We start from the raw sequence: 13,870 nt of genomic DNA on the forward strand, positions 1-13,870 counted from the left end.
GTGAAATGTATATTTTAATTCCCGTCAGCATCTCAAAACTGACCACCGGATTATTATTATACATTCCATCTTTACATGCATACATATCCCATATCTAAAAAAACCTGTAATTCATAAGTCACTTCAACACCTCTACACTGATCACCGAGATCTCATTAAACTGTACACGGATACCCAAAAACTCAATTTTTGAGACAAACGTGCATCTCAACATCAATATCCAACGCTATCCAATGGGTCTTTTAAAACATTATACCCACACTTTAATACACATTTAAAAAAACAACACATCCCACATCTTAATATAACACGGACATCAAAACTTAAAATGGAAGCATAACAAGAAAGTAAAATGCTCATGAAAATAACACTTTGATACAATAATGTTTCACAAAGCAGTCTTAGAAATAATAATGTCTTAAAAATAATAGTATTTAGAATTGATAAAAATAAATCAACATGAGCAAATAAATGTATCTATATAACCTAACTCAACTAAGTTGGGCTATTTTAAAGTTAATGAGTATTCGTGTGTTGATTCAAAATAGTCATGCTGTATCCCCATCCTCATACATATCAGCATATTATTTGTCACACCAAAAAACATAAATATCACGTTGACCTACGAATGCACATTCCAAATCTGTATCTACTTATATACAGGCAGTTATATTGTTCTCACGTTAAATGATGTCCATAAATGGCTTCATGGTTAGCAATCACCATAAGTGGATAAAACTGTTGCTCTCTCTATAAAACATATGGTGAAGCGTTTAAATATTGAAATATTTCATACAACATATAATCGTTGTTAAAAAATATAATCTCACAAAAGACAAGTATCATTTCCGAAAGAATCATCGCTCAAAACTAAAAAATCCGACCAAATGTGTATGATTTACTTACATAATCAACATCTGTTGCCCCAAAAGAGATCCTATTGGCGACCCTCAAACGACGAAAGCTTTCCTGGTTATGGAAAGTCACCAGACACGACCCTCCATGCAAAACTGTCCAGGGCAAGCCAGAGAGAGATGGACGCCGAGGCCGTCAGAAGAAAAGCTGGTTGGACAATTTTAAAGAGTGGACATTGATGCATTACTCCTATTAGCCTACAACAGACCTGATTTGTGGAGGATTTCTTCATTGTCGTCCCTCATTTCCCTCCAACGGCAAAACCGTTGATGATGATGATGGCGATTACGACGACGACGATGATGATGATGATGACGTTTTGCAAATATATACATGTAATTAACAAAAACTACATATTTAATTATGCAGATAGTTGACATGTTTATTGTGTCATTCTTTACCTACAAACTTTTGTTAAAATTTGTATTTTGTTTAAAACATTTTAAAAGCCAATTCAATAAAATTACATATGATTCACTTTAATACAGTTTATTATTATCTATAATTGTAATTTAATAAACGAATTTTCATTGTTTAATTATAAACAGAAATTAGTAGTTTAACTTCAAAATTTTATTCACATAATTAACTTGTCTTAAATATAACGGTCGTACTCTAATAAGGAAACAGATGTTCGCAAATACATATGCGCACAGCTCTATTTCATTTCAAGTGATATGTATGCTCTATCGTAAACGTATCATTCTTTGTATATGGTGTATATATTCAACAATTGTTATACGGAATTCAGTCGAATATGTAGGAGAAACCTCACTAGAAGCACGGGCTTCTTGATTTAAATGTAATTGCATATGCCAAACAATACAGAATATTACAAAATATATCAATGCATTTTCGCAAGATTAACGCATGTGTGTTAATTTATTGAAGCGATAATTTGAAAATATGAATAAATACAATACAAACCGAAATGCAAAATCAAAGCATATGACAATACAACCTTAAAATTCACGGACATTCACTCTTTCACTCATACAGATAACCTCTTATTCCCAACTATAACATACCGATTGGTAAGTTACAATGACATCTCTATTATTCAAAATTTTATGATTCTCATTCTATGTTAATTATAGAATCTGCATCGAATACAATGCAATCATACATTTAAAACAAGTGATAAGAGTAAAAGTTAGTGCTGCGTCCGACATCTATTTCAATGGTTAGTTTGACACTACTTAAAAATTGTTAATAAATGGTCGTGATAAAAATAAACGCGATGCAAGTAGGAGAATATTTACTACAAACACGCAATTCATAACTTATTTTGTCTTTAAAAACTCTCTCTGTGACAGCTTTCGACTCAAAATCAATGTATGAGAGATGTTGTTTTTATTGGACAATTCAATGAGCAATGAACTGAATGATTCGTTAGTGAGAGACTCTTGTATTCAATTAGCAATGAACTGAATGATTCGTTAGTGAGAGACTCTTCTACAAACATGTTTTTTTACCGGAAAATGACCCAAAACAATCAATATATTTAAACATCAATTTTATCCTCAGGCAGATGTATTTGATGATAATGATCAATTATCGCTAATGGAAATATGTTGTTTTTAACAAAGAGTGTTCGTTTATTGTTATGGTCTTTTCCAAATGATAAACATAACTAATTGTTAACTAAATACTAGTCTTTACTGTAATCACAGTCAATCAGCAACTTACAATCGCTTTACAATAATTGATCGACCGGTTATCCACATATGTCGGTATTACTTTCTACCGTGGGTATATAAAATTAATATGTGTATATGTTAAATAATGCATACAATTCAAAAACAAATGCTGCTAACATTTGTTATTCCGTTATAATTGATTGTTTTTAAGGCAACCAACAAACAACGTAAAAAAAATCATTAATAAAGAGTAATTCTTAAGTCCAACATTCTAGTACTTTGATAACAATTGGTCACACAAAATTTATAAAGCTTCTTTTTTCTAAACATGAAGATATTTATAAAGTCCTAGGCACAGATCTGCAAACATCCAATCCTTCTTATTCGCGCACGTTGGCCTGTTCTTACAATTGTTTTGTACGCTCTCCCCAGCATTCTCTTCAAGGAAACTCACTGCTTGGGCATTTATACAATATCAGACGAAATATAAGTACGGAAAAAGCCATATACATTTTGTGCAAATACTACGAAATAATTTTTGAAATTCATATTTTGAATGACACGTCATACTGAAGCACAAGCAAAGATCTTTTGTAAAGTATAGGTCTTAACAAGATAACTACAAGTTCATAAACACGTGTACTTCACATGCAGGTATTTATAAACTCCTTGGCATGGGTCTCCAAACACCGCGTTACTGGCTTCTATTTCGCACGAGGACCTGTTCTCACACAAGTTTTGCACGGTCTCCATGGCATTGTCTGCGAGACACCTCACTGTTATGGTGTTGGTTTTCGAGCAATGCCGTGCACCTTGATCCTCGCCGTACATGGCCCAGTTAATCTGAATTTTCTTTGCGACAGAGCAAGTTAAGGTAACCATTTTTCCTTCGCACAAGATAATTTCTGCATCAGGAAACAAATTTAATATAGACAGTTCATGGTATATTATGCTCAAATATCTGCGCAAGGAAGCAATGCAAAAAAATTAGTATGTGTGCAACATTTTTTTAATTGCAGTACCCACGCCATGTTTGCTTTAATTCGAGTCAATCGTAAATGAACGGATAACATTTTCCATATATTAATAGCCACTGTTAATAAATGAATAATGATTTAAAGTGATTGTTCAAAGTTTTTATAGATTGTAAACAAAATAATAAGTTGTAAACAAAACAGAGAAATATTATTTTCATCGAAAACATGAAATAAACTAGATACAATTATACAGCGTTTTTTTCAATTAGTTCTTTGGAAATTTAAAGTGAAACAATTACACAACAAACTAATAAATTCATAAATATCAAGACAGTGTAAGAATTTAAGTCTGGTGTCCCCGTTTTAAATACCCCTGGATTTAAATCATAGGTAAATATCTGAAAACTAATTTCATATTGTGTAAGTACACTAAACCTTTAGCAATATTGGTGTATTTTTGATGAAATATACGACACAATCGAGGCTCAGTGTATAACAATATTTTGATAAGACACTAAATTCATTAAATACGTTTTTGTTCGCTTGATTTTATATCGTTTTTAATTTAGAAACCTTGTGAGTTACTTATTGCATTTAATAAATCATGCAACTAACCTGTTTTAGCATAGCATTTTTCATGCACGTCAAGAACGTCATTTGATGTAATGGAGAGGTCACTCAAGAGGTGACAAGCCCCATTAACAATTCTAAACGAGAGACAGTCAGCATTATTTTGGCAGCGCCATGCGCATTTCAACTTCCGGTCATTGGACACTGTAAGGAGAGGGGTACCACTCGTGCAAGAGCCGATCTCTTGGAAGGACTGGGCACACATTACGTCCCTGGTCACATTTAATACTGTAAACGGAAAATATTTCGATATGTTGTATGCATGTTGTTTGATTGCTATCCTCATAGCATAAACAGAAAATATAATTAATTAAACTATTACTAGTACAGGTGAAACAATTTCATTTAAATTAAGTTAGAATGATAACTTACCTATTATGATTGATAAATATAATATCTCCATTAGTTTAAAAGTTCGATTGCACTTAAACACTTAATACCAGGGAGTACATAATTGCTGTAACTGTATACATATCAGTCATTGCGTATACGCCGAAATACTTTAAATAAATTTAGCATTTTAAGTACACATTCATCCGATCGCGGTTAACTAACACTATTCCTTTTTTTAAAATGCACGTATTGTACTTTATTTGATTATAAACAATTGACGTCACTATCCGACTCGGATTCGGCTTTCCGATATCTTCCAATAATGTCACATCACTCGCATGTGTGTTGATACTTCAGTCAAGCAGTTCCATTCATAGCATTGGTAATTTACCGATCAGCACTTAACAAGCGTCAATAAATCTCAATGAATTTTACAGACACAATAAAATTGAACAAGTGGAAATAATAAATAGAGTAACAGCAGACACGAGACATGTTATTTGCATTAGGGATTAGAGCCAGCTTATTTTTTATCAAAATAAATAAAAATACAATACCAACGCAAAGCAATATTTACTCTAGTCTCATTATAATTAACAGACACAATGTGAATTAACCATTTAAAACTCGAATAAATAAACATATAGCATAAAAGAAAAATGCAATTTACATTACTGAATAATTACAAAATTAACTGAAATACAATAACAACGCAATTTATATCATAACGAAACAAACATGTATTTATTTAATTAGATTTGACAGATAATGGCTGTGCAATACTAAATTTATGATTCTCATGACCGTTCAAACATAAATAGAAAAATATGCTTTGACTTAATGACCTAATCTTATTAACATTTTAGAAAATATTTGTTTTTGCAAAAGTAACAATTTATTGGTTTAGCCTTATGTTTATAAAAACAACTATTTAATGATGGTTTAATGGTGTGGTCGTATGGTCAATTTATCTATTTATTTATCCACACAATTGTCCTCATACTTACATTGAAAAGACAAGCTCAGGCTTATATGTCATTTATAAATATACAGTCCTTAGTTTAAGAGCTGAACGTTCCCTGTCTAAGTTGCGCACCTCACCTTTCCTTATAGCACATACTAGCATCTAGTGTTAAAGTGGTATATAAACAGTCACATGTTGTATTAAAGTAGGCCAGTGCACACTACACAAGCAAGGATGTAGTTTTATAATTTCTAATTGCCACGGGTGAAGCCCGTCAACGGTTTCGCTAGTATCTTGTTGATTATAATATTACTGGACTTAGGAAAGTGTTTGTGTTAAAATTTAAGGAGCAAAATAAACAGCATAAAGACTTTGTCGATGTGTAAGCGTCTTTGTTCAATCGAATTTCACTGTCGACATTCACAATCTATTTTTGGCTATAGTTAGTATGCAGTGTTTGGAGATACCGGTAATGCAAAATGACGATCACCATAGTGCCAAGTGCTTTGTAATTCAGGGAAATCCTCTGCCCCAAGTTTTGACGCAGTTTCTTTCGTAATCGATGTTGAACGCAAAGTGGACGACATCCAGGTCTTTCTGAATACAATCAACTGGCAAAGCAATTACACATTTGTTCCGAATGTCCTTTACAAGCAAAAGTGGGCTCTTCTGGTCGTCAGCATTGGATCGTTCGATCAGTTTGAAGTTTACGTCATCTGTACTTGTAGTAAACTTCTAAATATCGTGTTAAAGAGTGGATTACGAGGTTGAACGTGTAGTTCCTTGTCTATGTCATCCAAACTACCGTAATGAGAATATTTGAATATGATAACTGTGTTGTATTTTAGCTTGTAAATTGACACAAATCTCTTTTGATGTGTTTTTTAATGTTTCCAATTTAAGGTGATGATAGTTCCTCGTCCTCTTTGTTAAATGTTATGTTTTAATTTCAGCAGTGACTGCTTTGTCTGTATCATAAACATGCTGTATTTAACCTTTGCTATAACATTGATTTCATCGTTCTGGAGACATTTCCTTTCATAATTCATTATTTGCTGAGTATATTAACGTGTCCAAGTCAATGTCCGGGTAACTTTTGTTCGTAGAAATATAAACAAAAATTGTCCCTCGTCCTCTTTGTTCAATGTTCTGTTTTAATTTCAGCAGTGAATGCTTTGTCTAGATCATAAACATGCTGTATTTAACCTTTTCTTTAACATTGATTTCATCGTTCTGGAGACATTTCCTTTTATAATGCATTATTTGCTGAGTATATTTAAGTGTCCAAGTCAATGTCCGGGTAACTTGTGTTCGTAGAAACATAAACAAAAATGGACGTACTATTTCAGTCAACTAGATAAACTCTACTTAACTTTTCCTGTAATATTTGTGTCTACATTTTAAAATAAAACCTCCAAATGTTCTTCAAGAAAGCAGACTTACTCAAATTTTCCTAGTTCCTTCCTTGTGCATATTTGGAGCTTTCTATAGGAATATAATAAATATGTCCGCCTAGTCATTCGAGTTCTTAAATTGTGTTTGAATGTGTAATGATGTGCACTGTGCATGAACATAAGCGAGTGACGTCAAGGTCATAATAAACTCTTTGACCCCGGATACTAGTCCACCAATAACCTCTCGTTGTCCGTATCGCCATAGCAACTGTGCTTAATCCACTTGATCCTGAGTAATCGAGTTGTCCCATAACACCACATAGTGTGATACATCAAAATCAGAGTCGCCAATGTAAGCGATGGATAGGTTGAACTTTGGACATGAACCCACAGTGTATTTATCATAAGTGGTTGTGTCCCAGTTCAGCATGGTCCCGTTTGTATTTGTTTTAAAACTACATACGGGCTTTGTCGTCGCCATTAATGTTTGTGATGTTTGACTTATCTCCAAAGAAACCAACGGTAAGTACATGCGTTGCGGATAGCGCAATTCTGCTGATGTTGATGGGTATGTACATAATGATGGCAATGTTAATAAACGCAATAGAAAGAAGGACAAATGCCAATAATAAAACATTATAGGCAAACCCATTACAGGGAATCTTATTTTCTAATTGGGTTACAACATATGCGATTTAAATACACATTCTGGTGTGTCTTTCAGTGCACATTCAGACAGTTAAATCGTATGTAGCTCACGTTTGTTCAAAGCAATCAGCCCTTGTTATTAATTTTTTGAATACTCACTTTATTTTTCAAAATAGCTATCTACGTGAAAAACTAATAAACACAAAATAAACACTCATTGATCCAAGACTAGAACATTACAATTTCAATGTATTCATAGAGTATAACCTATGTATCTTTAAACACTTATTTATGGATTATCAAATCTTGTTAGCACTGTGGCACCAAGAAATCGTGGTCACTTTGTCAAATGTCACTTTGAACTGATAAATTCTTATATTAAGAGCTTCAAATATTTATTTTTAATCATCAAATCATATGCGTGTCTAATAACAATTATCTGCATTAAAAAAGAGCTTTCCAAATGTTGACATTGTTAAAATACTCAATATTAGATTTAAGATAAACATTTTTTTCTTAAGCGGCGATTTGTTTAAGGTATGCACAATCAAAGGTCACTTTTTCACCCAAAAATATCTTTAAAATACATTCAATTATAAATTTTTGCCAAACGTGATTCTAATTACAAGATATAACACTTTTCTGTGAATACAAAACGCTTCGATCGGTCGTATGCTTATTGTTTCGCTTAAAATAGCCTTACTTTCGTGACGGAACTTATATTGCATGTAAGTGTTTACTAAATAGTGTTCGATAATTCAGAATACCCACTATATTGCCTGGCAAAACAAGCAACTAAGTTATGTCCCGTGAAAAAACAAGTATGCTTTCCAAGATAAAAATATGAGTATAAATCTATGAATTCGATCGTTCAAACAACAGCTAACTTAATTATCCAAACACCAGCGCTCCATATACTAACATCCTTTCTAAAAAAATATTTATTGATAATTTGTATGTGGTTAAATTACTCCTGTGTTCAGCACAAACCCATTATCTCGTTAAGATCAGATACTGTGCCGACAAATACTGAATAACAACATGGTGTAATAAACACCATGTGTCAGATGTCTGGCCATTAAACAAAATGTATGGTAAATCAATGTCTTCTGGTAATAGTAGTATTGCGTGGTCATTTCGTAGAATAATTTAACGCCATACTCAAAAGTGCTTAATACAGATACATTTTAAGTATTTTAAAAATTAAATGCTAAACATTTAGCTATTTAGCGGGTATCGGTAAAGTAAAACTCCGTCATTTTCGTTTGACAACAACGGTGTTAAATAATTTTCCGAAATATACAAACAATACAGATTTGTGACATAAAATCTACATATGTATCACTCAATATCACTTTTTACAGATAGTTCAATATACATGGGTACAGAGATCAATTTGCATCACGTCCGTTTTTGTACTTGTTTGTAATAATTGCTCTATATTGTCAAACACTGTAAACGAAAATTTATTCAATGTGAAAGAGAATTTAAATGGCATTTAAATATAACATGTTCTTCGCTTTTTATAGTGCGTTGTCTTATTCTTGATTCAACACGCCACTTACACGTACGATCTTTCATGAAAACAGCCACTCATTAACACACCCTTAACTTTGAGAATTGTAGTTTTATGACACTTTCATTTATATAATACGGCTAATTTATATCTTTGTTTTGCACAATTATTGATGTTTTGTCTTCAGACCACATTTACTCTACTAAAGGGTAACTCGCAACGACGAAATACAATTTATAAATATACACTATTACTACTAAATATCATGCCGTTGAATGATTATGTAGGTGTTCTAATGTTTGTTTTAGAATAATTTATCAATTTATTTACTAACCACTTGCCTGTATTCACATGTCTTACGTATTTGTAACCAATGTCAGTGCTCATGAAAACCCCAATATTCCCCGCCATTCACGTTCAGCCTCGTTCTAAAATTCAACGCGTCACGTGATATCTAAACAAAGTAGCAGTGTACATAGTGGGAAACTGGTCTATTGATGTGTATTATCATTTTGTGTGTCTGTAAAATGGTAACATAAAACCCATGGAATGATACATTCATATGATTTTCGAACATATTAATATTAGATACATGACCGTTATTGGAAACATTAGGTTTTAAGTTGTGCTGTAATATTTAATTGCACTGCTGTTAAATGGCTATACAATTATTGACCTGCATTTATTGTAGAGCAAACTGTAAACCAACAACTGGCTACTACTAGTTAAACGAGAAAGTTGCACTTGCAACAATGCCTTCAAACCATGAATACATTTATTTTGCAGAGTATGAACATTTCAAGAATGAACATGTTTCCATGCTCAAAATTAAAAACAAATAGTTCTGAGGAACAACCATCGTTGTAACCGTATTTTGCAAAGAAAATGACATGTAGGAATTCCTGAACATAATGTTCAACAAAAACACACATACACATACATGCTCATTGAATACAAGAACGGATTCAGATACACGTAAACTTAACATGAAGGTATTTATAAACTCCACGACACGGATCTCCAAATACGGTGTGTCTTGCTTTCAATTCGCAAGTGGACTTGCTGTCACACAAGTTTTGCGCTATCGCCATGGCATCGTCCGCACTACACTTGACTGTCTTAGCGTTGGTTTTTGAGCAATGCGGAGCATCTTGATCTTCACCGTACATAACCCAATTAATCTGGATTTCCTTGTTGCTCGAACACCTCAGGTTGACACTTTGTCTCTCGCATATGATAATATCTGCGCAAACAATTCGTTTTATAAGGTTTTTTTTATTCGTGTTATCAAATGATTATAATTGCAACTATGCATAAACAGTGTTTTAATGCACAACACATATAGAAACAAGTATTGCGTATTTGCTTGCGCTTTAGATCAGGAGGCCAACCTTTGCATCATGGAAACCATAAGGTATTATATTCACTGTTACCAGAAAATGGGCTGAATTTATGTTATTTTGTTAATAAGTCCTAATAAAACGCAGATGAGTTTAAACGAGTTGATGAGAAAATTGACTACTGGAACTAAGTATGTTCATTTTAACAATTTATAATATATAACACGTGTGTTAATATTTGCAATGGTAAACTTATATTTATTCATAATAAAACTTACCAGTCTTTGTATAACATTGGCCATGCATGCGCTGGATGTTATTGGCGTTCGATGTCCTAGAGAGTTGATTATATAGGTTACACGTTCCAGTAACAAATCTAAACGAGATACATTCAACGTGATTCTGGCACAGCCGCGCGCATTGCAACATCTGGTTAGTGTTCAATGTGTGGAAAGGATTGTCACTCGGAAAGAAGTCGATCTCATGAAAGGTCTGCGGATACGTGACGTCACATGCGACAGAAAATACTATAAATAGAAGTAAACAATAGTGCAATAATTTAGACTAAATGATACTGAAAACGGATAAAATGCAAAATACATATATCACACTATTATTAAATTAACCCACATTAAGACTTTTAATTTATTGCAACATACATTATAAAATACATCTTTTTAATCTAGCATAAACGTTAGATTTAAGTAACCGAAAATAAAACGCGTCTTTGTAAAAATGAATTAAATGTTAAACAAAATAAATTATAACTTACCGAAGATTATTACAAGATAATGTATTTCCATGATTTCCAATGATTAATTTAATTAAAAAAATACATCACTCGCGAAATGATCGCCTCTCTTCGTCTATATATTTCCTAGCACGGGGGTCATCAATATTTCGTGACTTAGTTTGAAATACAAAAACAACATGTCCCAATTTAAACGACGCAATTACTGTTTTTCATTTTACATTTCTGTACCCCTAGGATGGGGGCGTACATATTTCATGAGTTAGTTTTAAAAACCCAACCTACTTATCCCAATTTTAATGACACAATTAATTATGTCTTTTTGCTTTCGTAAGCAAGCAAAGTTAACGAAAGCAATCTTTTTTTTAATTCAGATTTCGCGTCCGGTAAATATTCCGATCCATGAATGAACAGAAATTCTTTTGACTTTAATTTCCCTGAATTGTCATACAAAATTCGATAGAAATCACTATCTAAACGACCATAACAATTTCGATCAATATCGAGCACACGATAAAACAAACAGTACTAAAAGTACTATTGAACAATCCATTTTATGGACACATAAACAGATAAGGGACGAGGATATTACATTATGGGTAAACGAACACGTTTATTGTAATCAAATTTCATCGAAATACGTTAACAGACTGGAAATATGATGTCATTTCATCTCACATTTTTATAGAAAATTACATACGTGTAGTCGGTGTGGATTTTAGTGCACGTTGCAAACAAGTCCATTATAGTGTATATACATTTAATTGTTGACTTCGACCAATAAAGTCAGTTGATGGAAAGACCTGTACAACTGTACCAATCACCGACATTTTACAAACATATCAAAACGTTTTAAAACAAAATACCAAATGGAATGAATATAACGTACAATTTCACACAAATATCACAAAACAATTGCACACAATATTGGTATTAATATCAAACGCCCAAACTCGCAAAGTTGGTTGAGAAAAAGGGGAACAAATATATGACAAATATATGACTTATGTTTATTTATTGCTGAGGCTGAAGGCATGCGGGGTAAGTAAATGCATAATGAAATAAAGGCCATCTATTCAATGACCATCCGAGCAATTCTTGATTATAACTGTTGCATCAGCCTTCACGGTTGAACGAGCACTGGAGAGGGCACAGAATTCCCAGAAAAAAAAAATCTATTATATAAAAAGGGGGATGATAACAAGACCTGTACTACACAAGATTTTTTCAAACTTGTCTTTTTAAATTATATAATAATAATAAAACATGAATACAGATGTTACCGACTTTAATACATAATATGAATACTTAAGTATTGCGAGTTTTTAGCCTTAATGTGAACTTAAAAACAACCGGGAAATACATATTATCGCTGTTCAAATACAATAAATAACATTGCAACTTCCTTTTTAATGAAATAAATACATTAAAATAACAAACATAGTAATTTAATAGCAATACCTTTTTAAACCTTTGTTCCGTTTTGTCTGGTTGAGTTGCGTTAAATCATCTGAGCGCAGATATCTGCCTAATAAAATTATTTCGTTACCTTAAAGAGTTTAATTTGACGGACGGATGGGACAAACGGCGACCTCGTCTTGTTTATACAGACAGACTTTTTCGGGACAGGTTTCACAAAGCTAAAAAGGAACAATTTAAGGGAATTTATAAAACTTAAAAACACTCCTTCAAAGTATCATGCTAGTTCGTGAATATATTATTTTACATTTTAATATTTACAATGGGTAAATAGTGTTGCAATTATAATAATATCGCTTTTCAGTAGAAGACAATACTCCATATCTTTATTGCATACAAATCTGGATCTGGAAATTTCACTTAATTGATTCTTAAGAAAACCCTAAGAGGCTCTTTTAAAGTCAGCAATTAATTAAAAAAATACATTTGATTTTTGCTTGGTGTATTTCTTGGTTGGTTTTCTAATCTAAGAGGGTTGTACACCGGTCCGGTTAGCAAACACACAATGGTATCATTATGGTAATTATGATAAACATGGCGTGAAATTACAAGTAAAATACTCAATATCCAGACGATAAATTAATGAGGTCCTCTTTGTACGAAACACTTATTACTGTCATATATGAATTAATGTGAAATGGTTGGCATCCTACTAGGGGAAGGGGTCACGGGTTCGATCCCCATTGTGGGAGCGTTCTTTAGATTTCCCCCATAGACACCAATTACTGGTTCTAGTCCCAAGAAACGGACTTTAGAGCGTTTCAAATAAGCCTTACAGAGCCCGACAGAAGCTCTATAACGCTAGAACAAAGGCGAAAACATCTTACCATTCAGGCGAGTTTAACGGCCACCGGAAAAACTTTGCGAAACCGAAATTCGCAAACTTAAGTACCCTTTTTCTTAAAGATTCGCTACTTTGAGACATAGTATGCAATAAAAGCCTTATATTTTATTAATATTTGGTTATTTTCACTCATAAAATGCGTTTTCTTCACTATGAAATTTAAAGGCAAAGTTGGGATTCCCATGGGATTTTTGCATTTTCCCATGGGATTTTCGATTTTCCCATGGATTTTCGATTTTCCCATGGGATTTTTTTCTCCCATGGGAGTTTTTTTCTCCCATAATTTGCAAATGGGAGAAAATCCCATGGGATTTTGAACATTTTAAAAAACGTGTTTTATTTGCGTTTGCTAGTATTTTTACGTTATTTAAGGACTGTATATTGGTCTTATGCAAATTATATATATAAATATTTAGTAATAAAAAAATCCCATTTTAAA

The 13,870-nt window shown here is 32.8% G+C and overlaps 2 protein-coding genes across 3 annotated transcripts in view; one reads left to right on the forward strand and one right to left on the reverse strand.

Moving 5' to 3' along the window:
* The window catches only part of LOC127847368 (mucin-5AC-like), a 117,631-nt gene that overhangs the window by 23,958 nt on the left and 79,803 nt on the right, over window positions 1-13,870 (forward strand). The window lies entirely within an intron of this gene.
* The window catches only part of LOC127847369 (L-rhamnose-binding lectin ELEL-1-like), a 128,530-nt gene continuing 117,484 nt past the window's right edge, over window positions 2,825-13,870 (reverse strand). The window contains exons 1-3 of one of the 2 annotated variants that reach the window (XM_052379237.1): window positions 4,535-4,703; window positions 4,148-4,390; window positions 2,825-3,460 (exon numbers count right to left, since the gene is read on the reverse strand). In XM_052379237.1, the coding sequence (XP_052235197.1) occupies window positions 3,183-3,460; window positions 4,148-4,390; window positions 4,535-4,565 (552 nt within the window). In that variant the 5' untranslated portion in view covers window positions 4,566-4,703 and the 3' untranslated portion in view covers window positions 2,825-3,182. Of the gene's footprint in view, window positions 3,461-4,147; window positions 4,391-4,534; window positions 4,704-13,870 lie in introns of those variants that run through there. The other variant, XM_052379235.1, reaches the window with a different exon arrangement.

The sequence above is a fragment of the Dreissena polymorpha genome, chromosome 10 (assembly GCF_020536995.1).
Source record: "Dreissena polymorpha isolate Duluth1 chromosome 10, UMN_Dpol_1.0, whole genome shotgun sequence".
NCBI classification, from domain to species: domain Eukaryota; kingdom Metazoa; phylum Mollusca; class Bivalvia; order Myida; family Dreissenidae; genus Dreissena; species Dreissena polymorpha.